General features: G+C 40.6%; 9 protein-coding genes across 12 annotated transcripts; 5 read left to right on the top strand and 4 right to left on the bottom strand.

Annotated features, from left to right (window-relative positions):
* Nucleotides 1–163: 163 nt before the first annotated feature.
* Nucleotides 164–988, top strand: LOC111217472 (hemoglobin embryonic subunit alpha-like). Its single transcript, XM_022739359.1, has 3 exons — nt 164–273; nt 366–573; nt 824–988. The coding sequence occupies exons 1-3, from the start codon at nt 176–178 to the stop codon at nt 950–952; spliced, it is 435 nt and encodes a 144-aa protein (XP_022595080.1). The 5' UTR covers nt 164–175; the 3' UTR covers nt 953–988.
* A 1,330-nt stretch (nt 989–2,318) lies between these two features.
* LOC111217450 (hemoglobin subunit beta-2) lies at nt 2,319–3,087 on the bottom strand. Its single transcript, XM_022739323.1, has 3 exons — nt 2,982–3,087; nt 2,615–2,837; nt 2,319–2,478 (listed from the first exon to the last, which is right to left on the bottom strand). Exons 1-3 carry the CDS (start codon nt 3,071–3,073, stop codon nt 2,350–2,352), a joined length of 444 nt encoding a protein of 147 aa, XP_022595044.1. The 5' UTR covers nt 3,074–3,087; the 3' UTR covers nt 2,319–2,349.
* Nucleotides 3,088–4,882: 1,795 nt separating this feature from the next.
* On the bottom strand, nt 4,883–5,933 carry LOC111217520 (hemoglobin subunit alpha-B). The gene is made up of 3 exons (XM_022739431.1): nt 5,784–5,933; nt 5,457–5,667; nt 4,883–5,134 (listed from the first exon to the last, which is right to left on the bottom strand). Exons 1-3 carry the CDS (start codon nt 5,876–5,878, stop codon nt 5,006–5,008), a joined length of 435 nt encoding a protein of 144 aa, XP_022595152.1. The 5' UTR covers nt 5,879–5,933; the 3' UTR covers nt 4,883–5,005.
* An 876-nt stretch (nt 5,934–6,809) lies between these two features.
* Nucleotides 6,810–26,931, top strand: LOC111217518 (hemoglobin subunit beta-A). 2 transcript variants are annotated; one of them, XM_022739427.1, is made up of 4 exons: nt 6,810–6,860; nt 25,999–26,091; nt 26,338–26,560; nt 26,676–26,931. In XM_022739427.1, exons 2-4 carry the CDS (start codon nt 26,000–26,002, stop codon nt 26,805–26,807), a joined length of 447 nt encoding a protein of 148 aa, XP_022595148.1. In that variant the 5' UTR covers nt 6,810–6,860; nt 25,999; the 3' UTR covers nt 26,808–26,931. The 2 variants fall into 2 exon arrangements, with proteins under 2 accessions (XP_022595148.1, XP_022595149.1); XM_022739428.1 differs by having other exon boundaries at nt 6,819–6,864; nt 26,003–26,091.
* LOC111217516 (hemoglobin subunit beta-A) lies at nt 6,847–7,787 on the top strand. Its single transcript, XM_022739426.1, has 3 exons — nt 6,847–6,953; nt 7,195–7,417; nt 7,533–7,787. The coding sequence occupies exons 1-3, from the start codon at nt 6,862–6,864 to the stop codon at nt 7,662–7,664; spliced, it is 447 nt and encodes a 148-aa protein (XP_022595147.1). The 5' UTR covers nt 6,847–6,861; the 3' UTR covers nt 7,665–7,787.
* LOC111217519 (hemoglobin cathodic subunit beta-like) lies at nt 8,964–10,236 on the top strand. The gene is made up of 3 exons (XM_022739429.1): nt 8,964–9,403; nt 9,732–9,954; nt 10,066–10,236. The coding sequence occupies exons 1-3, from the start codon at nt 9,312–9,314 to the stop codon at nt 10,192–10,194; spliced, it is 444 nt and encodes a 147-aa protein (XP_022595150.1). The 5' UTR covers nt 8,964–9,311; the 3' UTR covers nt 10,195–10,236.
* Nucleotides 10,456–18,458, top strand: LOC111217521 (hemoglobin subunit alpha-1). 3 transcript variants are annotated; one of them, XM_022739434.1, is made up of 5 exons: nt 10,456–10,467; nt 10,915–11,058; nt 17,197–17,299; nt 17,407–17,614; nt 18,293–18,458. In XM_022739434.1, exons 3-5 carry the CDS (start codon nt 17,202–17,204, stop codon nt 18,419–18,421), a joined length of 435 nt encoding a protein of 144 aa, XP_022595155.1. In that variant the 5' UTR covers nt 10,456–10,467; nt 10,915–11,058; nt 17,197–17,201; the 3' UTR covers nt 18,422–18,458. The 3 variants fall into 3 exon arrangements, with proteins under 3 accessions (XP_022595155.1, XP_022595153.1, XP_022595154.1); XM_022739432.1 differs by lacking the exon at nt 10,456–10,467 and adding an exon at nt 10,756–10,785; XM_022739433.1 differs by lacking the exon at nt 10,456–10,467 and adding an exon at nt 10,774–10,795.
* Nucleotides 20,050–20,865, bottom strand: LOC111217523 (hemoglobin subunit beta-2-like). Its single transcript, XM_022739436.1, has 3 exons — nt 20,752–20,865; nt 20,388–20,610; nt 20,050–20,273 (listed from the first exon to the last, which is right to left on the bottom strand). Exons 1-3 carry the CDS (start codon nt 20,841–20,843, stop codon nt 20,145–20,147), a joined length of 444 nt encoding a protein of 147 aa, XP_022595157.1. The 5' UTR covers nt 20,844–20,865; the 3' UTR covers nt 20,050–20,144.
* On the bottom strand, nt 23,328–24,222 carry LOC111217522 (hemoglobin subunit alpha-A). Its single transcript, XM_022739435.1, has 3 exons — nt 24,052–24,222; nt 23,738–23,945; nt 23,328–23,584 (listed from the first exon to the last, which is right to left on the bottom strand). Exons 1-3 carry the CDS (start codon nt 24,144–24,146, stop codon nt 23,456–23,458), a joined length of 432 nt encoding a protein of 143 aa, XP_022595156.1. The 5' UTR covers nt 24,147–24,222; the 3' UTR covers nt 23,328–23,455.
* Nucleotides 26,932–26,983: the final 52 nt, after the last annotated feature.

The following is a 26,983-nucleotide window of genomic DNA, read 5'->3' as shown; positions in this document are numbered from 1 at the left end:
AGATTTCTGTTTATCTCTTGGAGGCCACGACCTGACGTAACGTAACCTATTGCCGCTTGCAACATATCTTGGAGAAGGAGGAGGCGCTGGGTGTGCCCACGCTCTGTTTCAAGCATAAAAACCCCCACGGTCTCAGCTGATCAAGACATTCAGCAAACCTCAATCTACAGGCAAGATGACCAGTCTCACTGCTAAGGACAAGCAAACCGTCAGGGCCTTCTGGGCTAAAGTGTCTGGAAAGGCTGAGGACATCGGCAAAGATGCTCTGAACAGGTAAATATCCGAACATAATAATGACTGTTGGTGTAACCCACTCCAACATAGACTGACTGAGTCACATTTATCCGCTTACATCTTTTTCGCAGGATGCTGATCGTGTACCCTCAGACCAAGACTTACTTCGCCCACTGGAAGGACCTGAGCCCCGGCTCTGCCCCGGTGAGGAAGCACGGAATCACCGTGATGTCTGGAGTCGCTGATGCTGTGACCAAGATCGACGACCTGAAAGGAGGTCTCCTGAACCTCAGTGAGCTGCATGCCTTCACTTTGAGGATTGACCCTGCCAATTTCAAGGTGCAGATCCAGACTCATTAACATTTAACAGCCTGTCATTAATATTCAGACTTAGGGCCTTGAGGGGTTTTCAACTCGCAACAGGTCCCTTTGTACAGTGTGGACAACGCTGTTCCATTCCGGTTCAAGGGTCGTTCACTTATGAAGATTGGAGTTAATGTCACAACAAAAATCTGTGACAGGTGTGTAGATGGGCACGTGGGGAGCAAAACATTGAATGTAATGTGTGTATTTATCGTTTTCCCCACAGATTCTGTCCCACAACATCCTTGTGGTCATGGCCATCATGTTCCCCAACGACTTCACCCCTGAGGTCCATGTGTCTATGGACAAGTTCCTGGCTTGTCTGGCTCTGGCCCTGGCTGAGAAATACCGATAAACAGCAGAAGATGACGGAGACTGCAGCATGAGTTCACTCTGCAAATTCAATAATAAATGAATGAAACGCAAAACAGTTTGTTCTCTGGTTCTTTTCTGGTGATTTGTGTTATAGGCTATTTGAATATAGATGAAATATCAGAGGAGTTTTTTCTAAAAGTCTGTTTAGAACCACAAACACTCAAAAACAAGCAAGTCAAATTTTACACTTTACACTTGACAGAGCTGCAACGATTAGTCGATGGACAGAAACTTGGCCCTAGTTGAGAAATATCGATAAACAGCAGGAGAAAATGACGAGACGAGCACGAGCCCATTCTACATTTAATACACAAATACATACATGCAAAAAAAAAAAAAAAAACTCATTTGTTTTTGGCCTCCTTTGCGATGATCTCTGTTCTATCAGCAAGCATGCTGATACATGAAGTTGAGTGAGTTTACCAATGTGCAGAGTTCTTAGATCTTCCCAACGTTTTATAAAAGAAAACATGGCAGAAACCCAATTGTTGAAATTAATATGTAAATATATTGAATTGTGGCTAATGCAATGTTTTTATCAAAATTATGCTGAAGCCAGTGACACAGCAACGGCTGCCACAAGGAAGAGAGCAACTTGTTCCACTTGGAAGAAGAGTTGATGTATATACACTGTTGCTCATAAAGTTGGAATAAAATATTTTTTACCTCTTTCCATGAAGTGATTGTGACAATGTGATTAATTTCATTTCACCTGGGTAATTGGGACACATAATGTAATCATTGCGACTGGTCAAAAGTGATTACTGATGCATTTAAATAGGAATAAACAGAGGATTGTCTGAAAACAAAATCATTCCAACTTTATGGGCGACAGTGTATAAGTAAACAAGCTAAATATGAGTAAAATAATACATAGAAAATACACAATAAATAAAAAGATAAATTTATTATTATTGTTATCGTTATTATTATATATGCTACTTTGTTATATAATATAATCATATAAATAATAAAATATATTATTATTGTTGTTATACTGTATTGTTGTTGTTGCTGATTATTATTATACGTTGTACGTTACTAATTATTATGTTCTAAATAATACGTTTTGTGATATTGTGAACCCGTTGATAAGAGTTAAAATATTATGCATCAGTTTTTACGTTTTATCAGCGCTTTTGTCCCCAGCTGTCTAAACTGTAGGCCACTTTTTTGTTTGTATGTGTTGTTTTGTTTTCAGTTGTCCCCATGATCTCAGACATATTCGGCTACTTTTTCATGTAATTTCGTGTTTTGAACATCATCACAAACAGTTTGTTGAATGTGCTTATTGTTTTTATTTGCTTTGAGACAAAAACAAAGAGCATTTAAATAAATGATCCAGCGTGCGATGGTCTTCTCTTGTGCTGCAGCTCTCTAGTGGTACTGCCTTCCCAGGGAGGACACCACCACGGCCAGGAACTTCTGGAAAGCTGCCTGGACATCACCGGTGAAGTCATTACCCATCCGAGCAGCAATCACGATGGTGAGGCAGTCGGACAGCAGCTGCAACACAACACAACATGAATCACAAAACAGCAGCAACAAAAAAAGGTGAGGCGATTCTGATGAAAAACAACAACACCAACAAAAAACCATAAAATGTAGATAAAACAGCGACAACAGCTCCCCGGCCTTATACCTTGAAATTGTCGGGGTCCACGTGCAGTTTCTCGGAGTGCAGCACGCTCAGCTCGGCGTAGGTCTCCTTGATGTTGTCCATGTTCTTCACAGCCCGGTCCATACCGTGCAGGACAACCTTTCCGTGGTTTGCAACCATAGGGTTAGCGATGATGGCAGTGGCGTTGTAGAGGTTTCCAAATCCGCCGAAATACCTCTGAGTCCAGGGGTAGACAACCAGGCACCTGAGCGAACGAGTCACACACATAAATGCCACGGGGTTAGATCAAGAGATGAAATATACGCTGAGAAAACGAACATGTGCATACGTTACTAACAATAGGTTACTTCTTAAATATTATTCATGCAGAATAGGAAATAAGTGTCACCTGGAGAGAGCAGCGGGGCCCACGTCATCATAGTCCATCTTGGAGAAGATGTCCTGGATGGTGGCGCGCTCGAAGTCTGTCCATTCAACCATTTTGCCGGTTCAAGTTTTTCCTGTGCGGGTCAGAAGATCCTGTGCTCACCGGCCCCAGATGCAACTTTTAAAGCAGCTCTGCTCCCCTCCCAGAGGCGTGCGAATGGAGGGGCGGTGGGCCGGGCAAGTGCTGTGTTGTGGATTTGCAACAATGATAAGAGTATCTGCACCACCTAGATTGTTTCCGAGACAGAAATAGAAACAGGGCTTTAGTGGTGGTTCAGCACAATTATCTCTCTCTGTCCAGTGTACTTAGGCATATAATAGCTACAATTCACGTCGTTTTTTGTTTTTTTTGTTTGTTTGTTTTTTTGCTCTTATTGGTGCAGTTTGAAATAATACTGGAAATGTTTGTGAACTTAAATAGTTTTACTATCATCAATATGTTGTTGCAGCGTCCTCAGAATCAAGAGATACGCCTCCAACACACAGACTTGAGATCTCAACTTCATGTTTGACCAGCAGAGGGCGCCTCAGTCAGTCTCTCACCCACTAATGATCCCATTGTCTGTGTGTGAGCCCTCTGCGGCAGCATTAATACATCCAGACTCTGCACTGTGGACTAACATCTCAAAACTCAAGATACAACTGCACTTCTGTGCAGGACCGGATTACCAACCGGGCAAAGTGCAGTCCCGAGTCAGGCACACTCTAACAACCTTTGTTTGAGGTTGTTTATTTGGGAATATTCACCACTAAAGCAAAGTATCAGCAGAAATAAGGGAGCTGACTTGTCTCCTTGCGTTGCTCGTCTTGGTGCATATTGCTGGACACATTTGTGTAAAAAAAACAAGGGGGTTAGCAGAGGTGGAAAAAGTACAAAAATATTGTACTCAAGTAAAAGTACCAATACTTTGATGAAATATTACTCAAGTAGAAGTAAAAGTACTCATCTGAAAATCTACTCAAGTAAAAGTAAAAAGTAGTTCATTTGAAATGTACTTTAAGTAAAAGTTACTTAGTTACTTTCTTTGTGTGGGGTGTGAGGGTAGTAAAAATAGGACAAGGGGTCAGAAATCCAAAACTATTTTGTTTTTAATTAAAGAACAAGTGTAACAAATGTAAGTGCAATAACAACAACTTCACAACAACTGAACTTCTTGTTCAGGTTAAGTAGCAGCTTAAAGTTAGTTGAGCTCATCCATTTAGTGGTAAGACATTAAACATGCTTACTCTCACGTTTTCTCTCTCACCCTCATCATTTGTCACTGTTGGTTCTGGCCATTGTTTTACTGTCTATGGTTCTGGCGCGTATTTTTCCCCTGTAGGTTGAATTGTTATTTTTACTCAGTAACGGATAGGATTTATAAAGTAACTAAGTACAATACTTGAGTCAAAACGTACTCAAGTAAAATACAAAATACCGATTTTAAATTGTACTTAAAAAATGTGAGTAAATGTATTTTGTAACTTTCCACCTCTGGGGGTTAGTTAGGGGCCCCTGGCGAATTGTGTGTGTGTGAAATCAGCAATCAAGCAGACACCTACAAAAATGAAATAGCTTACAAATACACAGATGTGGGCTCCACGCGGGATACAGTGATGGGGATAATGTGGTCTATTATCCCCACAACGGGAAAATAGGCCTACATGCTTTGTTCTTGTCATAAAAGGTGTGTATATGATAACTTTTCATAACATTATTGATAATAGCCTATATGTTGATTACCAGGCTTCAGTCGTGGCCTTAAGTGGATCGACTTTATGAAATAAGGCTGCATGAAGCATCATGGTTACATGGTTGGACATAAGGACCGAGGTAAATGAGAAAATGATTTTTTCTAAGACTAAAAAGAAACCGACACTTGGACATTTTGATGTTTGTATTTTTATTGAACTAATCCCTACACATGGGCAGGGTTGTTGGGTTGTTGACGCTGTTGGATGAGCTGCCACCTGGAGGCAGTCGATGCTCCTGGGTCGCTGCAGGGCTTAGCGGTATCTCTCGGACAGAGCCAAAGCCACTCTCTGCAGGAACTTGTCAACGGAGACGTGGACTTCTGCAGTGAAGTCTGCGGGGAAGTACATGGCCGTAACCAGGATGACGTTGTGGGCCAGGATCTGCGGTTGCGCGAAGAAACACAGATTAGTTGAAGTCAGTCATGATTGGGAGTCATGCCTAAATTCCGGGTGTTCTTTTACCAAGAAAGACACGAAAAGATGTGTGTAGTTGTTATATTTAAGGTTTAGGTTGCATCAACGTTTGAATCCAACTCAAACAGAGTTGGGGGTAAGAACGACTGAATACAATTATTATTATTATTATTATTATTATTATTAGTAGTAGTAGTAGTAGTAGTAGTAGTAGTAGTAGTATTGTTGTTATTATTATTATTATCCTCAACTTCAACTACCTCCTGACACTCATCTGTCCTGATCTCACCTTAAAGTTGGCGGGATCCACCCGGAGCTTGAAGGCGTGCAGCTCACTGAGGGCGCTCAAACCACGGGTAAGATTATCAATGTTTTTGACGGCTTTGCCTATGCCCCCCATGATAATTGCACCATGTTTCTTCACCATTGGGTGCTGAGGATTCAGGTCGGACCCCCAGTGGGAAAAGTAGGCCTTGGTCTGCGGGTAGGCGACCAACATCCTAAAGAATATGAACAAAGAGAATGAATGAATAAGAAAACGGATAAATGGAGATTATGTAGGATACATTACAGCAGTGTCACATTAATATTATAGTATTCATGACATGGATCTTACCTGCCCAGAGCTTCGCCACCAATTTCGGCGGACTTCCCCTCAACTTTATCCCAGAACTTCGTCACAACGGTCTTGTCTTTCGCTGTGAGACTCATGGCTCCTTTGCAGTTGTCAGGAATTGAGAAAAATGTGGATCAAAAAATGCTGTTGATGTGGATTGTGGATTAGTGTCTTTATATCAAACCAAATGGTACCACGCCCATGTATCAAATCCAAACCACACCCTCCGTCCGATAAAGAAAGTTTCTAGATGTTTTCATTGCCAGTTTTATTTGATAAAAGTTACCACTCCCCATATATCACCCAACTGTCACCTCAGTCATCTGCTGCAATTTTAGAGAGTGTCTTGTGGATAACTAACTCATTATAGCCGCTGTCATTTTTCCTCATTAAAGTGGCGCTATTGCGAGAATAAAGTGTCATTTTGTGGGAAAAGTCATAATATAAAAGAGCTACAATGTCTCAAGAAAAAATGTATCGAGTCAAAGTTTTGGAAACAGCAACAGGTGTTTCTGCTATTTTGTCCACCCCAGTTATCACAGTGAGGGTAGACTGTAAACACACCGCTCTGTGTAATGCAATACAGTCAATAGCAAGAGAAAATGACACTTTACGAAAATGATGTGAACATCTCTCTGAAACGATTCAAAAATATTATAACCTTCATGAAAGCAGAATTTATTGCGGGACTAATTAATGCATTAGATTGTAACTAGTAACTTCGTCTACATAGGCCTGCTGTATATTTGCAACTGGAAACTCTTGCAACTGGAAAATAACAGTGATATCCTTACAGGCTTTTTTAGATGGTCTTATCTAAACCATATGGGATCATTTTAATCCAAGAACACGTCTGTCTTCTGGACTGGCACTGATCGTTGCCAATTTTTTCGACGTAGCCTAAATAAGTGAACGCCATTCGTTGGAGGATGCAACTTGTCCAATCAGATGGTCCCTGGGCTGAGAGGCGGAGTGTTCAGTAATGGATAAAAATTGAAATCTCACACATTAGTATTCAGATAAGAAGGCTTGTGATCAGAAAACTAGTTTTGTCGGACGAAACTTTCATACCGTCACCATGGTCGATTGGACAGATGCTGAGCGCTCCGCCATCATTTCCCTGTGGGGAAAGATTGATGTGGGTGAAATTGGACCCCAGGCTCTGACCAGGTGACCTGTCTGTTCATTTCGATTCACAGATACAAATATATGTTTTCTAATAGCACTATTATTTTAATGTATGTTTTTAGTGGGATCTCATTGTGTCTCATTGAGCTGATTATTATTATTATTATTATTATTATTGGTATTTTCTTGGAACTTTGTACAGGCTACCTTTGTTGTTATTGTGGGTCACTTATCACTTTTGGGAACTTTTATTTATAAGTCCTTATGATTCGTGTCATTTCAGGCTTCTGATTGTGTATCCATGGACTCAGAGACACTTCACCACATTTGGCAACGTGTCCACCAATGCCGCCATCCTCGGAAACCCCAAGGTGGCCCAGCACGGTAAGACCGTGATGGGTGGGCTGGAAAATGCCGTGAAGAACTTGGACGACATCAAGAACACTTACGCCAAGCTGAGCGCGATGCACTCTGAGAAGCTCCACGTGGATCCTGATAACTTCAGGGTATGTTAACACCTCTGACTCTGCCTAGACCCTTCGCCATGAACAGTTGTTGTTCTGCTAGACTACCACAGACAGTCTCCTTAATGTGATCATCCTATTGTTTGCCTCATTTTAGGTTCTGGCTGAATGCATCAGCGTGTGTGTGGCTGCCAAGTTTGGAAAACAAGTCTTCACCGCTGATGTCCAGGAGGCCTGGCAGAAGTTCCTGTCTGTGGTCGTCTCTGCCCTGGGCAGACAGTACCACTGAGGCTCTGGAGACGCAGTTCACCTTCAAATAATTTGCAGCAGTTCTACAAATGTGTCCAAAATGTCTCACATACCGCCTTGTAGCTGTTGCCAAATACATGGAATAAAACTCAAATGAAATGCATCTTTTTTTGTGTGTGATCATTTGTAAAAGTTTTAAAAAAGTTTTCACTTTGCTTAAACTTCATGGCTCTCAATTCAAATTTCTCTTACAAAAATTTATGTGAATTTCTACAAAATAAAAACATCCTACAAGCATTTAATTATATGATGGGTTTCAATCTTCAGCATGAAAAGTTTAAAAATCCAGATAATAACAGTCCAATGATATTATTTAATGTAAATGAACATTTTGTCTAGTCCTGTAGTTTCACAGTTGTTACCTGCAGCTGAAGCCAAACCCACCAATACAAACTCAAACACATCTCTGAGTGAGCATTCGCAAAAACATAAAATTAATATTTTATCAAGATTTAATTCATTTTACTGCAAAATGGTCGTGTTGTTGGGTTTCACTACCATACATAGATTTATATGAATTCACTGGAGGACAATTTCCCCAATGTCAATGAAAACTGAAAATATATTCTGCATGTCTCTGTGTGAGCTATCAGTCCATGGCTATAATGAAAAACAGGTGATTCTCTACTGTTTTGTGGTGTTGGATATGAAAAATGGATTTGTGTTAAACTGAATTATAACATTACGACCTTATACTGGAGGAAAAAAAAACAAACACTTTGCCACTTTAAACTGTCAGGTCTATTTCTTCGTCTTTGAAAGCACCCTGGGCATCAGCTGGTCCAAACAGGTGCGGTCATCTTAATGTGGCGATAACGGTATTTTATATTATGTGTGGTACTGACAAAAAAAAAAAAAGGTTGACGTCAATAAATGAATATTAAATTTCGTTTCATTAGAGCCCACTGTAAACAAAGTGTCTGCACTGCCTATTTTTGTTTGTTTATCCTGCTTGTCATAAATACATGTAAATGCAAGTCTTTTTCCGAGATGTGCTCCATTGAAACTAGGGTTGTGCTGTGCTTTGTTACAGAAGCCTTATTCTATTAAATTAATTAACTTATTGCAGGTGCATGAAAGCAACATTTGTCCTGCGTTTATATCTGCGGTTTAAAAAACAAATTTAGCCACATCAGGTCACTTGGGGACAAGACATGACCGTCTATCATGGACAGACAGCTGATGCATGACGGCGACTTTATTGATATTAAGTGTTGGAGCCGTAGATAATTTATTTGGGCGTGGGGGAACCTGGATGTTCAGATAGTGAAGTCTTACCATAATCTAAGTTTAACAGCCTCTGGCAGTAGGTAGAGCAGGGCCAAGGGAAATTGGAAAGTTGACATATTATGTTAATGTGAAAACAACAATTTTTTAAATTTTTTTTTACTGCCAGGACGCTGCTAGTGTTTTACACATTCGATCAGGTGCAGGTATCAGCGACATGGTTCTGATACTGAGAGCTGCTCAGTTAACCATCATCATCATCATCATCCTGTAGTGTGTGCACTGAAATCAGGAGCCCCCTCACGTCTTTCTCTCTGCTGTCTTGTCGCAGCGGGGTTATCGAACAGAAGAACTGATCATTCCTCAGTTCAATGTATTGATCAGGCTATACGCTGACGTCATGGTCAAGTGGACAGACAAGGAGCGCAGCACGGTCCAAGATGTCTGGGAAAAAGTTCATATCGACGAGGTTGGACCAGAAGCTTTGGCAAGGTAGAGGATGTGACTGGACACATTTCATATCATCTTATAGATGTTGTTATCGCCTGTGGGCCTGATAAGAAAGAAGCTTGTATGAATTTTCCTTTTAAAGTGTGTTTGACTGTGAAATGGCAAGATTTATTATCCTGTTTGTTTAATGTTTAAAATTCAGAAGATTTTCTCACAATTAACCCTCTGATTTGCCAATTGGTTGCTTTGTCTTTTTTGCGAAAGTCTAAAATCATCATATATCCTCATTTGTGTTTGTAAGAGGCAAATCTCTCTTAGTTAAATAATATTCAGAGTTTAACGCGTGTTTTTTTTTGTTTTATGTTTTGAGAGTTTTAATCGTCTACCCCTGGACCGAGCGCTATTTCGGTAGGTTTGGAGATATCTTCAATGCCACTGCTGTTTTGAATAACGCCAAAGTAGCAGCCCACGGCAAAGTGGTGCTGAAGGCGCTGGACACAGCGGTGAAGGACATGGACAACATCAGAGGCGCATACGCTGCTCTGAGCCGGCTGCACTACGAGAAGCTCCAAGTGGACCCGGATACCTTCCGAGTAGGCGATATGGGCTACATGTCCTCACACCTAGAGCAAAACAAACAACAAAAAAAAACATCCAAACAGCACAGCATCGACTCATCATATGTGTGTTCGTTTTGTCCGCAGCTGTTGGCCGACTGCATCACCATTACCATCGCCTGCAAACTCAAGAGCGCGCTAGACCCTCAGGCCCAAGCGACCTGGCAGAAATTTCTGTCTGCTGTGGTCGAGGCGATGAGCAGTCAGTACGACTGAAGAGGAGAGACAAAAATAAATAAAAGTCATGTTTGAACCCTGTGTTGCTGTGTGTTTGTCTTCGTGTCCTGTGTTGCCTATCATGCAAGGTCTCATTTCAATAGTTCTTATTCTTCAATATGGGGTTGAAGTCCCCCAGAGGTTCTCAGCAGGACTACAGCTACAACAAATCAAAATGGGCTCACTGGCATAAAAAACACCACTTTACATATGTTCATTAATTGATGGCGTATTCCTGAATGACTTATCAGCTGTATCAATACTTTAGTGATGGTATAATTACCTTTCATTCAATTCAACATCTGCTTTCATAGGAAGGAACACTGTATCAGTGTTTAGTTGCTTATGTCATGTTTTGCCATGGCAGACACTTTTTGTTAGTTTTATTTTGGACTTTTTGCACTTCCTGTTTTATTTTGTATTGGTTTCATTGTGTGTCTGTGTTTTGCTTCTTGTCTTGGTCTCGTTTCTGTGTAGTGATTGTCTGCCCCGCCCTAATGTGTTTCACCTGTATGCAATCACCTTGCCTTCTGTGTCTATATAGTCTCTGTGCTCCCCTTTGTCTGTGTTGGTTCGTCTGTTTAGTTCATGGTTTGTTCACGTCAGTTCATGTCTGTTCTTTGTTAAATAAACCTGCCTGCACCGTCTCCAACTTACCTCGCAAACCCTGACAGCTTATCTTTCAAAACCAGTTACTTGTATTTTTTCGATTTTTGTCAGTCCATACAGAGTCCTGCACCGTGCCAGGAGGCCCACAGATTGACCAAGGAACTCAGATGAGACCGAACTGCAACAAAAATCAGTCGGAGCTTGAGTGGCACATCGGGTGAAGATGATGGTTGATAACGGAGGTCCTCACCTCAGGTGGGTTATTTCACAGCAGGATGTTCTGAGGTAATGCATGCTGTCCCTGCACAGTCATTGTCCTCAGTTTAACATGCAGACAGTGATGTCTGCTCAGAAGACTTTTCACCTCAGTCCTCCAGTCAGTGAGGTGCTTGTCCTGCTTAAGACTTCATTACAACCATCATATCCAGTGAGGAGCTCTAGTGGCGTGCTTCCCTATGTTGAACACTGCTTTTTAAATCCATGAAAGATATCTTCAAAGAATTGACACAGTGACAGTCAATACTTAATGAATCACAACAGATGATGTAAAAATAAATCTAGGATGTTTATTCGTATCCTTGTTCGAAGGGGTGAATTGAAGTGAAAGGGGAGATGTTAAATCCATTTCAAGGTGTGTCCCATGATCTGATTTATTGTACTCAACCAAAATACAGCATTGCTCTCCTCTCACACCAGAGAGTTAGCGAACTTATAACATTTAACTGTGCTGTTTAACTTGTATGGTGATATAATATTGTTGGTACGGCAAAACTGTACTTTGATTATTTTTTATGGAAAAGATGAGTCATCACAAACAGTGTCAGGTATGTGGATGTATATGAATGTACTGTAAGAGCAGGCGCAGTAAAAGGAGGCAGGAGACAGAAGGTAGGCTCAGAGTTTTATTGTCTTGGGGAAAAGGATAAGGCTCAGAGGAGACTGTTCTCCTACAGAAGAACATGAGCGGAGTTTACAACAAGGAACACTTTCTCTGTAAGTGATGAATAAACAGGTTGAGTGATGGGCTGGAGCTGCCCTCTAGCGGCGGTTATGAATGCACGCACGGTCAGGGAGGGCAGCACCCCGGACAGCTCACTGCGGCCTCTGCAGGATCAGCTGATCCCTCCATGTCTTCTGCTCTTCTCATCCTCAGTAATGATTCACGCTGTTAGCCTAGAGGTGAATTTGTTTCTCTGAATCATCATGTACCCATACAATAGAAGACCACAACACTTCATGCAATACCTACATAAAGGATGGAGCATGTAGGACTACAAAGATGGTGGAAGGCGGACTGGCGTTTGCAGGTCCACTAGAGGGCGCTCCAACACTATCATATGAGGTCAAGCAGCCTGCGCTCACTCTTGAGATCCATGGAGTTTAACACTGAACACTAATATGCAAATAATGTTTGCCACAAGTTAATGAATTGTGATTCACTCACACGAAAAATACACATTTTACTAAAACATGGTGGCAGCATTATTTGTCTAAACTCCTCAGAATTCACAATATTTTTCTGTAATGTCACCGTCTATAATGTTATCTTCTGTATCGTAGCACCAGCTGATCAGTTTGGCGCTTATACTGGGTCCTGAGCCAAAGCTTTGAATTTTCAAATATCGTGCCAACATCCAAATCAGTGCGTGGGGCTTCCACGTCATATAGAAGAGAATCAGACTTTCTTTATCAAAGGAAGGGGTCTGAGAGAAAACCATTAAATGCAAGAGGATGATGTTTTTTTTTGTGCATGTTATGCATGACCAAATCTATGGACAAGGACCCAGCACCCTATTGGGGCAATTTATGAACATTTTGAACGGGTTTTGGTCATGCAAAAACAGTGAGCAAATCTAACGACAACCAAAAAGTGATAATTTGCATATGCAATATAAGTTTCACGTAGAAAAGAATAAAATTACTCACAATATTTTTTACACAACTTATTAAATAAGTGTTGTTGTTCTGGCACATCAACACGTAAGGACCTGTGCGACTGGGAGAGTTGCAAAGGTTAAATAAAGGTGTGAGTCATTTTAACGAGCCACATAGAGATGAAAAAAGAAAAAGGTCTATTGTGAAAGGTTTTGTGGGTTCAGTTACACACCTGTGAAAGGATAGCCTATCCCTTGAAAATGCAGACCCAGAGTTATGACGTTAGTAAATGGTTGAATAGATTGTGTATTTTACCTGGTGAAGGTGAGAGGGTCCATATCAGACCTCTGCAGTGACGCATCTGTCCATGCAACACACTGGTGTGTGTGTGTGTGTGTGTGTGACTGTGTGAATGACTGTCTCCAGATGTGAGCCGCAGCCGATTGTTTTCACGCCCTTGTCCCTCAATTCTCCGCCCACGGCAGCTGAGCTGAATCAGCTGTTGCAGTGCGGTTTTTTTTTTTTTTTTTTTTTTACCAATGTGAACAGAACCAGGACTTGAAACAGGTTTTAATGAGTATGTTATATACCAGGCATCACCAAATGGCGGACCGCGGTCCGGGCACGGACCCAGTCACGGCTCTGCCCGGACCCGTGAAAATTATATTATAATTATAATATTAGGCCTAATAAAAGAATGCTAATTTAGTTAATACGACAGAAACGTCATCAATAGCCAAGCTAATAAAATCGATTGTTTACCTTTCAGCACCAGGAGAGAGAGAGAGAGAGAGAGAGAGAGAGGCTTGCTCAAAAATGAGAAAAGTAGACAGTGAAAACTGAACTTTTAAAGAGGAATGGACGGACCAATACATGTTCGTCCTGCCTGCAGCCAGTTCTAAACCTGTGTGTCTCATTTGCTGTGAAACTGTGGCGTTAATAAAAAGTAGCAACGTTAAGCGTCACTATGAGACCAAACACGGATCGTTTGATGAAGAAGATTGCAGAAGTCCGCAGTGAGGGCAAGTAAAATGATCGAACTGAAAGCACAGTATGACCGGTCTACCCGTGTCCTTACAGGCCAGCAACGTGCAGATGAGTGTTCACTTAAGATTGCGTGGATTTTGGCGCAACACAAGAAACATTCAGCGATAGGACAGTGGTGAAGGAGTGCTTAAATGCGGCTGCAGAGACTTTACTTGACGGTAAACAAAAAAACGACATGTGTGAAAAAATCAAGCAAATCCCATTGTCAGCTTCAACAACAACCAGAAAATCTGAACTATTAGCAGAGGATGTACTGGCGCAGCCTGATGCAGCTGTTCAAAACGCAGTATGCATATCCTTAGCCATTGATGAGTCCACAGATGTAACAGATAATGCCCAGCTTTTGGTGTATGTGAGATTTCTTCACAAAGAGAAGAAAGAGATGTGTGAGGACTTGTTGGGTTTAATGCCACTTGAGACACACACGAGAGGAGAGGATATATATGAGGGGATAAAAGAGATGCTCACAAAAAAGATTAATCTGAAGCAAATAGTCTCAGTCACCACGGATGGTGCACCTGCCATGGTTGGTAGAGAGAAGGGGGCTGTGGCACGGATGAAACAAGACAACCCTGATCTCATAGCCTACCACTGTATCATCCACCAGACTGTTCTCTGTGCCATTCTGTCTGAAGAGTTTGCTGAAGTAATGAATACCATGATGAGACTCATCAACTTCCTCAGGGCATCCTCATCCCATCAGCATCGACTGCTGAGAGAATTTCTGAAAGAAATGGAGGCAGATGCAAATGACCTACTACTCCACAACAACGTGAGATGGCTAAGCAAAGGGAATGCACTGGGATGCTTCTGGTCCATCCAAAAGGAAATAGCTGCTTTCTTACAGCAGCTCAAGAGACAAAAAGCAACACAGTTTGCAAACTTTTTGCAAGATAACAACAAGATGGATGTGGTGGCTTTTTTGGTGGACATCACAGGACACCTTAATAAGCTCAATTTAAAGCTGCAGGGTCAGAAAAATTCTGTCTGTGATTTGATGAAAACTGTCCGCTCCTTCCAGATGAAGCTGGACATTTTCAAAGAAGATCTCCAAGGAGAGTGTGAGCACTTCCCACAAATGTAGGAACAAATTCAGGGTAAGAGGGACATTTCCCCTTATGTCAGCTTCATAGACAAGCTGATTGGAAACTTCTGTCATTGATTTGACAGCTTCAACCTTGGACACCAGCTCCTCCTGCTAATCAGGAATCCATTCCTTATCAGAGAAATCAGAGGATTTTCAAAGGAGGTGACACAGACCTTCAAGTGGGCACATCCTGGATCTTTACAGTTAGAGCTCACTGATCTGCAAGCAGATGTTGCTCTGAGAGAGCTTTTTGAAACAACTGACTCTGCTACTTTCTGGTTAGAGATTGTGCCTGAAACCATTTTCCCTGGTCTAACCAAAGTAGCACTACACACCTTAACCATGTTTGGATCAACTTACAGCTGTGAGACAGCTTTCTCTACGATGAACATTATTAAAACAAAGTACTGTTCCAGGCTTACCAATGAGCATCTCCACATGAGCATGAGAATGGCACTAACCCCATTTAAGCCAAGATTCAAACTGCTGGCAGGAAAGTTACATGCCCATTTCTCTCACTAGGAAAGGAAGTTGGAAAAGGAGGAAGGAGAGGAGAGAGGAGAAAGGAAGCTGCTCAAAGCTCTGCACTTTTCTTTTGCTCAGTAAATTCTGCCCTGTTCTATTTTACTTGAAATGTAGGCATTAAGGTTCCTGTGTTATTTTATTTTAAATGTAGTTAATACATGTTTAAAAAAGGGGGTGGGCATTTTTTCTTAAAGATGCACTTTTATTTTATTCAAAAGATTCTGAATGTTTTTACATTACCCTAAGTTCAGGCTGCTCAAAGCTGTGTTTGCACTTTTTATTTATTTTATTCAGAAGAAATTCAGTTACTTGAAGTGTAGTAAAGACAACTACAGTCATGTTTTCCATTCAATTGCCATACAAGTTCAGACTTATCGGTATGTTTAAAGTATATTGAAAACACTTGAAATTTGACAATAAATGATAAATGAGAAAAGTACATATGTTGTTTTTTATTTACATCAGGGTGCACTATTTCGAGTGACAATATAAGATTCAGACCTTTGCTGGGAGGACATTTTTGTAACTGGACCTCTTTGAATTTTAATTGAATACCCCTGTTATATACTGTGCATCCAATAGGGTTAACATTACAAAGCAGAGTCAATCATCAAGAGAGTCAATCAATCAGAGAGTGACGTATGACGTAATTTATATTAAAGAGCCAGTTAATCCAAGCTGACAATTAGTGAAATACAATACTATGTCACCCACACCAATATGTTGCAGTTTGTACCAGCAAATTACTCTAACAGTTACTCTAACATTTATCGCGGATCCACCCTTTGAAGGCGTCAGTAGTGGTTTAGATAAGCCACACACACACACACACACACACACACACACACACACACACACACACACACACACACAGCGAGCCTCACCGCAGATGACCCCGGTCATCGTCTTGGTCCCAGCTGATAACCAAATCTTTTAATATTAATCAATTGCAGCGCCTGGATTTTAAATCAGTATGAGCAGACTGTCACTGTCAGATGTTTACACTGAATAGATTGAACGTTTCATACATCTATATGTTGGTCATATCTGCTCTCTATATTATAACATTAGGATTTTCACCTTTATTAGGCCTAGTTAGTTTGGGTTTTTTTGCTTTAAATGAAGCAGACTTATTTTGGTGACGTGTCGTAAACAATGAACCTAAAAGTTTTTACTGTGGGAAATTTAAAAACTCTGTCATTACTGAGGAGAAATGGCTATAAAATCAGAGTCAAAGATATATTTTCGATTTATTTAATCTGCGGTTAAGAGTAAAGAGATTTTGGATTCGGTCCAAAATGAAAGATGAATAAAGAAATATATCACTTCAGGGTGGTGTTAACTCTTCTAATGGAACCTAAAAGCTTATTTCCAGTTTGGCACAAATCTGAAACGATTTAAGCTGAGGTTGCACACAGGAGCCCACATTGCTTACTGACCTATTCATTATAAATTTCCCTGAACATTTTAATACAGGAACCCTTTAAAGCTCCTGCACATTCGTAGATTGCACTGGCTGTTACTGGATATTTGTGTTTCAGATGCTTTAAAACTGAATTTAATACATTTCTTGAGTTTGATGGGTAGACACCTTATGAAAATTACATATGTTAACTTGTATTCTTTTGTGTTTTTCATACAAGTCTTTCGGGGCCATCATGAGAAGTATTGTGTATGTGTGTGTTTGTTTATCTCATGCAAGCTGCTACATATCATTTGGATCCCGTCCAAATGCCACACAGCCTATCTCAGAGGTGGCCCGGGCGTGCCCATGCCCTGTTTCATGACCTAGGCTCCTATATAAAACCCCCTCAGTCTGGACTGATCGCGGTATTCAACTTCAACCAAACAATCTACAGGCAAGATGACCAGTCTCACTGCTAAGGACAAGGACACAGTCAAGGCCTTCTGGGCTAAAATTTCTGGAAAGGCTGAGGACATCGGCACTGACGCTCTGTCCAGGTAAATATGACCCGTGAACTAACTCATGCAATCTGCTCTTAAAATGCTGTTACGCTTTTTTTTCTGTCCATTTATCACTCACTCGTTTATTCCCGTTTATTACCCAGGATGCTGGTGGTCTACCCTCAGACCAAGACCTACTTCTCCCACTGGAAGGACCTGAGCCCCGGCTCTGCCCCCGTGAGGAAGCATGGAATCACCGTGATGTCTGGAGTCGCTGATGCTGTGTCCAAAATCGACGACCTGAAAGGAGGTCTCCTGAACCTCAGTGAGCTGCATGCCTTCACTCTGAGGGTGGACCCTGCTAACTTCAAGGTAGATGTCACTGCTGGTGACTAACACGTGGCTGGGTTTTCTGCCTATTGCTTTGTAGACCACTTAAGGACATTGCACTTGAACTGAAAGTTTGACACAGCTTTTATTCAATGGTGCTTTACTGAGTGAACAGGAGATATAATCTGGTCCTACACAATCCAAAAGTCTTAAAACTGTGCTTCATTTGAAACCCAGTGTGTCGGAGTACAGACCCAAACTGAACGGTGTCACGAATAATGATTCTATAAACTAGAGACTTGTAATAGGCTTCTGATGCCTTCACTGCACAAGTCAGATAAGATGGTCGAATGGGGCCGCCGTGCGCCGAGAACCCGTCTCTTAAAAGTGAGAGCACCAGCTTCCTCACCTTCACTGTCCATGGTGCTGAAGCCAAGCATGAAGTTATTTTGAGGCAACTGGAATAAAATTAACTTTGTTAGACATAAAAAAACCAAAACAAACTTATAGACCCATGTCGAACAACAGGGTTTTATCACGTGAGTCTAATGGTAGCACACCTAAGAAAAGATTTAGATGCAGTAGATGCATGTGCTGCTGCTGTGTGGGAGAAGACCAGAAGCTGAACGTCAGTGATGCACAGTAGATGCTGGTTTGAGCTAAGATATCGCCTCATGTGATCTGGACTAACAATTAAATGTTATTATCACTTTTCCACAGATCCTGTCCCACAACATCCTCGTGGTCTTGGCCATCATGTTCCCCAAAGACTTCACCCCTGAGGTCCATGTGGCTATGGACAAGTTCCTGGCTGCCCTGGCTCGGTCCCTGTCTGAGAAATACCGATAAACTGCGAACAGGAGCAGTAGCAGATGACAGACATGAGCACGGGGGCTTTGATTCCCTCTGTCAGTCATTATATGAATAAATGATCAAATGCAATCAAACGTGTCATGGTTGTTTGTGTGGTTGAGTGAGTTTCTCCCGCGTAGGTATTGATTATAAGTCAGGTTAAGGTCAGGTCAGGGTAACAGCGCACGTGCCATCAATTCAGTGGGACTGAAACACATATCAGCAATATTTCAACATTATTATTTCTACAAGCTATATGAATATTTAAACAGAAGGACTGCGTAAAACTTCAAAAGACGTTTCTCTGACAGAATTAATGCAAAAGACCTAACACACATTAAACTGTGAGAAATTTAATGAACTGTATATCTGTACTACTATACTACTAGTATTACGACAAATACACTTATATAGGCCTATAGTTCAATATACTCTATATGTTCTATGCACTGTATGTTAAGTGCAAACCTGTTTAGAAACTAGTCAGTTGCAATATCACGATGCATTCATATGCATTCACTTTTACTGAAGTAACATTATCAGCAGGCACTAAAAAGGTAAAAGGAGTCATTATGCAGACACGTTTTAAAATATTATTATTACTATTATTATATGTATTTTTTATAATAACAAATAATAATAATAATTAATAATATAATATATCAATATTACAAACTCATTAAAAACTACTAATTATATACAAACTCGCAAGTAAAAATATACACATATTATATGTATGTATGTATGTATATATGTATGTGCAAATATATATATAGTCATATATTAGTGTATTAGATTATATACTATATCATATATATCTATGTATTTATATGGTTGTATAATACGCTAACGTCCAGAAGTAGGAACGATTTGCTCCCATGCGTCGCCCAATCCACGTGGAGGTCACGCCTGCCTCACCGACCTGAACGCTAGAGCGTGAAGAAGAGCTGGGTGGTGGCGGATCCTGGGGTGGCGCCCCAACACCCGCCACCCGTACCCCCGTCCCCCCGGCGTAGTCTCCTTCCCCCCTAGGTGTGTCTGGGCCTTGTTATAACTATATATATATCATATGAATATATAGGCCTACATACACACACATATATATATATATATATATAGGCCTATCTGCGTGTATGTTAATGCATAATTATATGCATTAGTGCATTAGTGTTATTATTTATATTTTCTTTGTGCAATAATAGTAATAATAATAATGATTTTTGTGTGTGTGTGTGTGTGTGTGTGTGTGTGTGTGTGTGTGTGTGTGTGTGTGTGTAGCGTCTTGTTTTACTATATTCGTGGGTAGTGTGTGAGTGTGATGCACACATCCTTATGCACAGACTTATAGACTTACACACACAACAGCAATCAAACACTCACGCACACACCACAATTTAAAATGACCATGTAATATATTGATTGATGTAACCTTTTGAAATGGGACATTCTGCAAAATTTGTCATTTTATTTGTATTATTCATATTTATGCACATTATGCTGATATTAATCTACTGGTGTGCTTTCACTTAAGTGAAATGTTTAATGCAGGACTTGAATCTTATTTTTCACATTGTGATATTTAAACTTTGAAAGGATCCAAACAGACGTGTTGAATATGCTTATTGTTTTATTTATTTCTGCTTTAGAGGCATGATTTTAAAAAAAGAGCTTTTAAAAACATGATCCAGCGTGCGATGGTCTTCTCTTGTGCTGCAGCTCTCTAGTGGTACTGCCTTCCCAGGGAGGACACCACCACGGCCAGGAACTTCTGGAAAGCTGCCTGGACATCACCGGTGAAGTCATTACCCATCCGAGCAGCAATCACGATGGTGAGGCAGTCGGACAGCAGCTGCAACACAACACAACATGAATCACAAAACAGCAGCAACACTGGTGAAGTCTTTAGGGACAATCCCTGAATGTAGACAACAGTTCAAATCTCATTTGTTCCACATTATGTTACCCTGAAATTGTCGGGGTCCACGTGCAGCTTCTCGGAGTGCAGCACACTCAGCTCAGCGTAGGTCTCCTTGATGTTGTCCATGTTCTTCACAGCCCGGTCCAGACCGTGCAGGACAACCTTTCCGTGGTTTGCAACCATAGGGTTAGCGATGATGGCAGTGGCGTTGTAGAGGTTTCCAAATCCGCCGAAATACCTCTGAGTCCAGGGGTAGACAACCAGGCACCTGAGCAAACGTATAAGGAAACGCATAACTTGAAATTCGAAAAATGACAGTGTTAATGCACAAATCTCTAATGCAAACATTTAGTTTTGCCCTTGCATGTTAAGGAAAAACAAAACAAACAGAACAGAAAAGATGCGACACCTGGAAAGAGCAGCGGGGCCCACGTCCTCATAGTTCATCTTGGAGAAGATGTCCTGGATGGTGGCGCGCTCGAAGTCTGTCCATTCAACCATTTTGCCGGTTCTAGATTTGCTCTTAGAGTAATGTGTAAGTCAGGCAAGGATGCAACTTTTAAGAGAACCGTCTCACTCCTCCCTACAATACGCGATTGGATGGAGTAGGTCTGTGGGCTGGCCAAATATTGCTCTACGGATTTGCAGAAATGATAAGGGAAGGACAAATCTGCAGTGCTTAGATTGTGTTAAAGACGGAAGAAAATATATAAGGAAAAAAAGGGTGCTGATTGTGGTCCGTGATTTTACTAAGCAACTTGTATGATATGAAAAGAGATAATATGATATATAAATAAATGATATACTGCTTGTGAATGTGCACTTCTAGGCAAACAACACCATAACGAATAACTGTTAAGTATGAGGCCAGTTTTGAAAAATACCTCCATGATGGTTTCCTAGGAAAACAACCAATTTATTTTAAAATACTATCATCACACTACTCTTTTCCTCTTAGTTCGGCAGCAAATTCCTGCAATATAGGCTACTGCAAGATTAGCATGAATTTAGATGAAGTCATAGCAGCTTTTTTATTTGACAATATTATCCACCACCCTCTTAATGTGCGGTGTTCGTGATCTCTGTGCCAAATCTATCTCTTTGCTATAAATAATGAAGTCCAAAAGAAAGTCTATTAATGGCGATGTGGTTTATTTCACCACAGCCAAACCAGTGTTCACGCAAGGAAGTAAGAAGTCCATTAGAGGGCGCTCATGCACGTCAGTAGACTCTGAACGCTGCATGACTGGACTCTCCTCATGATGTAGACTGTCTCACTAAACTGAACCGTTATCAGCTAATTCTAAAATCACAACTGATAAATTCTCTTCTTCCAGCTCAGCTGAGCCAATGCATTTATCAGAAAGTGCCACGCTTCCAGATTTACAGCGCAGCTCACACAATAGATACTATAGTGCAGCAGATAAGCTTGCACGTACGTATATGGAAGGTGTTGTGCATTTTATGACTGAAGCATGGAACTTTCTCCACTGCTTCTACGAACCATGAGTAATGAGTGTAGTCCATAAGTGTTCACTTATGTGCTAGCTAGTCATGTAATTCCATACAATACACAGCAGAAGTTGTCAGTGTTTTTAACAAGCCATAGCTACCTTAACACCTGGAAATGGTTGGGTTTGCAGCCCCACTGCAAAATTGCTGCTCTAAGCAAAATTATGTTACATGGCCACAGCAGTAAATAAGCATCTTTATGCAATTTTGGCAAAGATATACATGGTTATAAAGGAGAAATGGGGAAAAAAATGGAAAAATGCAATTCTGAGGTCAATGACCTCTCAAAGTCACCAAAGGTCAGATATAAATTGCCTGTCTCAAATAAAACCTTAGGCTATGTACATTATAAAGGCTACTGAAACTTTCATGCTTCAGTCATAAAATACACAACTGTTTTGCCTGTCTGCCCCACTACTAACTCAAAAACATTCTGTCATATTTGACGTCACAGCACTGTGTTATGTATGTTATGTTGTGTATGTTATGTTATGTATGTTATGGTGCACTGTAGCTGAAATCATCCTGCCCATTAAAGACATTAAAGTTGGTTGTACTACAGTGATCGCATTATTTAGTCTAGTGTGCCCTGAAGTTGACTAATTGAAACAAAATGGTGACTTAGTCTATTTACAGTCAGTTCTGGACACAGGGGCAGAAAAACAGACAGTGGGTTGCTCAAAAGAGATGATTGAACTCGTTTTAATAACGTATGTTAATGCTATATTCAGTGGTAAGACGTTCAGTTACAGGCGAAAGCTTTATGCTGCGTAAAGCAGCACCTCGGACAGCTCCTTCGCCTCTATCCGCTTGATCAGGCCCCAGTGAGCGCAGCGACGGCCGCGGGATGAGGAGCTGTCTGAGGTAGCGCACAGCTGGGATCTGCTTCGGGGAGTCGCCCTGGTCAGCCGGTGACTTGGGCAGCCCCCCTCATTGCTGACAGTCACACACTTAGGACCAGTCAGCTTGGCCGTGTGCTTTCCTACCGCCATATGAAACAATCGAATGTACTGATGTTATTTATATGTAGCCTACAGTAGGCTATGTATTAAACATTAAATAGTAGGCTAACACAGCGTCACTTCCAAGTATAATGATTAATAAGTGGCTCAAGTCTCACATTATTCATTAATGTCACTAAATATTTAAGTTAGATGCTCAAGTTCCTAACGAATTACTGCAAGTTAATGAATTAGCTCCACTGAGCCAATTAAATAAGAATGTTAAAAATATGGGCTAGTGTTATTATTATTGTTATAATACATTATTATTATCATTGTTATTATATTAGCTATTATTACTTTTGAAATGATTTGAAGGCCTAAATAATAAAACTCTGTATCAAATCATGTTCCATGAAAATGCGCTGAGTTTTTATTTTTTATTATTAATATTTAAAATGAATGGGTAGGCCACCAAGACAGAGGAGGCGGATTATACTAAGAAGTAAAGACAATGAAGAGGACACGGACATCTGGACATTTCACTTTTATTCGATTTATTCACCAAGCCCTTCCATTTTGAAAAGGGATCTTGACATTATTGTGAGCGACATGCCACATGTGCTGTAGGCAGTCGATGCTCCTGGATTGCTAGAAAGTTTAGCGGTATCTCTCGGCCAGAGCCAAAGCCACGTTCTGCAGGAACTTGTCAACGGAGACATGGATCTCAGGAGTGAAGTCTGCGGGGAAGTACATGGCCGTAACCAAGATGATGTTGTGGGCCAGGATCTGCGGTTGCGCAAGAAAAACATAAATTTCAAGTCAGCAACATGGGAAAAAAACGCATATCTTGATTATAAAAGTAGCTACATAATTCCTGATAATTCATATGACCATTTTGGTGTAGAAAACACTTTAGAAACTGCATTGATCATTCCTTACCCTGAAGTTGGCAGGGTCCACTCTGAGCTTGAAGGCATGCAGCTCGCTGAGGGCGGAGAGGCCACCCACAAGGTCATCGATCTTTCCGACGGCTTCTCCCACAGCTGCCATGATGGTAGCACCATGCTTCTTCACTTGTGGGGAGTCAGGACCCACATCCGCCCAGTGGGAAAAGTAGGTCTTGGTCTGCGGGTATACAGTCAGCATCCTGTCAAACAGGGATTGAATAAAGAAGAATTAATTTAACGAATTTAACATTAACGAAAAAATGAAAAGCATGCCAGTTTTTAACTATGAGGAGAAAGGAAGCTTACCTGCCCAGGGCCTCGGCTCCAATCTCGCCGGACTTCGGGGACACTTTGTCCCAGAAGGCCTTCACCACGGACTTGTCTTTTCCAGAGAGACTCATGTCTGCCTTTTCTTCAAGTTTTCTTAAATGAAAGAAAAAATGTCTGATATGACGATGCTGGGGAAGTGGATCTCTAACAGTCTTTTTTATATCAAACCAAACTGCACCACACCCCAGTATCAATCCAAACCACACCTACGTGGAAGAAATTGCCAGAAGCTTCCAGGCAGTTTCTGAGATAAAAGTTACCACTCCCTTTTCTATATTTTTTCTGAGTCAGTTATTTTACATAATCGAAAATATTTGTATAATAATACAAATTTGAATTTGTCTGCAGATACACTTTAAAACATCTCACATGAATTCAGTGTAATCTACTGATCATTTCTAGTTAATCTAATGTAAATATAAATGTTTTGTTAATTTCGAGTTCATTCTACTTGGAATTTTCATTTTCAGACAACTTTATTATCATTAGTTCTTCTAACGATGTCCTTTGACTTGGATGAACAACTGAGAGTTCACTCAATTCATTAAATTAAGTTTTTAAAGAAACAAAACCAACATATTAGCAGACATCTCAGCATGGAGTTAGTAAAACCCTCCAGAAAGTCCTTTTTGTAATAGTTGTAGTAGAAAACAAACATGATGGAAACTTGTTATGTGTCCTCCATCTTAAATTGAGTCATGGTTGTTTCTTTTCATAGCCTGATAATAAAAACAATGATAACCACGTTGAAGGTTAGTATTAAATTCAGTCCCTATTCCCATACACTTGAAATTTAATAAGATCATTGTGAGCAGCCTGACATGTTGCCTCAGTACTGACAGAATCGCTTCAACAGCTGCAGTGTAAGATCTTCATGTTGCCCACAAATGAAAAATGGACTCTTTCAAAGTAAAGGAAGACAAGTCTGTCTCTAATGTGAGATTAAACAGTCATTCCAATTTAATATCTTGTCCCAAGTGCAGTAAACTTAACACAGTTTTACATTTTCAAAATTCTTAAAACAACTTTGAAATGATTATTAAACTTAAGTTCAGTTAACTCACATTTAAAGGTGGCTGGGGAACTTAATGTTTCTAATTTGAATGAGCTTAAAATGTTTTACACTATTGCTTGAAATATACATTCCATAAGACAAAAAAACCTAGGTTTTGTAATTTGAGAGGTTGCACTTGGTGGCCAGTGTGGAGAGTTCTAATTTCTGTATCAAAGTTTTGACAAAGTGATTCAAAAATTTCATAAAATAATACCAAACTCTGGAAAAACTAGACTTATCTTAAATTAAATGTTACAACAAGTGAGATGGATTTTTACTTGAACGTTCAAGTGTTTTTATAAGGTGTTGAGTTTGCCAGCCATCTTGTAGCCCATAAATAAAGGTGAAAATAATCAATGTTTATGTAATGAAGGCGAAAGAGAGGACAAACGAGATTTTAAAATGTAACACTGTTATCAACGCTCCAGATCGGAAAAAAATAAAGGTCGCAAAATCTTCATATAATGTTTTAAACGTCCATTAATAAACATTTAGGATCTGATGCAAAAACTCCAGCTTGGAAAATTAAGGCTAATATAAAACAAATTTTCTATTTCAGTTGTATAGGCTAGTTCTATTTCAGCCTATGTTAATTGAAATTACATTAAGTCCCATTACAATTTATCAGTTTTGGCGTTAATTTGCATTTTATTCTTATCAGTCTTTTCCAGTGCTGGCAAAGATCTCCTCTAACTCCTACCAGGTACAGCCCAACTTTCATCCACTTTGGTCCAATCAGAGGCTTCCAGGGCTGAGAGGTGTGGCACTGAGTAATTAATAAAAACCTCCAGAAAGAGAAGAATTTGCTAAAGGTTCGTGATCAGAGATTTTTTTTTGAAAAAAGATCGAGAAACCCTTAACGTCGTCACCATGGTCGATTGGACAGATGCTGAGCGCTCCGCCATCATTTCCCTGTGGGGAAAGATTGATGTGGGTGAAATTGGACCCCAGGCTCTGACCAGGTGACCTGTCTGTTCATTTTGATTCATAGATATCAATGTATGTGTTTTGTAATAGCACTATTATTTTAATGTATGTTTTTAGTGGGATCTCATTGACCTGAGACAAATGTATCTTTATTATTATTATTATTATTATTATTGGTATTTTCTTGGAACTTTGTACAGGCTACCTTTGTTGTTATTGTGGGTCACTTATCACTTTTGGGAACTTTTATTTATAAGTCCTTATGATTCGTGTCATTTCAGGCTTCTGATTGTGTATCCATGGACTCAGAGACACTTCACCACATTTGGCAACGTGTCCACCAATGCCGCCATCCTCGGAAACCCCAAGGTGGCCCAGCACGGTAAGACCGTGATGGGTGGGCTGGAAAATGCCGTGAAGAACTTGGACGACATCAAGAACACTTACGCCAAGCTGAGCGCGATGCACTCTGAGAAGCTCCACGTGGATCCTGATAACTTCAGGGTATGTTAACACCTCTGACTCTGCCTAGACCCTTCGCCATGAACAGTTGTTGTTCTGCTAGACTACCACAGACAGTCTCCTTAATGTGATCATCCTATTGTTTGCCTCATTTTAGGTTCTGGCTGAATGCATCAGCGTGTGTGTGGCTGCCAAGTTTGGAAAACAAGTCTTCACCGCTGATGTCCAGGAGGCCTGGCAGAAGTTCCTGTCTGTGGTCGTCTCTGCCCTGGGCAGACAGTACCACTGAGGCTCTGGAGACGCAGTTCACCTTCAAATAATTTGCAGCAGTCCTACAAATCCAAACCAAAATGCCTCATGTTCTGCTTTGTAGCTGTTGCCAAATACACCAAATAAAACCCAAATTATAAGTACATCTCTCTCTGTGCAATCATTTGTAAAAGTGATAGTTTAGTGATAGGTAGC

This window comes from Seriola dumerili, unplaced genomic scaffold, assembly GCF_002260705.1.
Source record: "Seriola dumerili isolate Sdu_G_001 unplaced genomic scaffold, Sdu_1.0 BDQW01000044.1, whole genome shotgun sequence".
Lineage (NCBI taxonomy): Eukaryota > Metazoa > Chordata > Actinopteri > Carangiformes > Carangidae > Seriola > Seriola dumerili.
The sequence above is the reverse complement of the archived record's forward strand: the minus strand, read 5'-3'. Positions and strand labels throughout refer to the sequence as shown.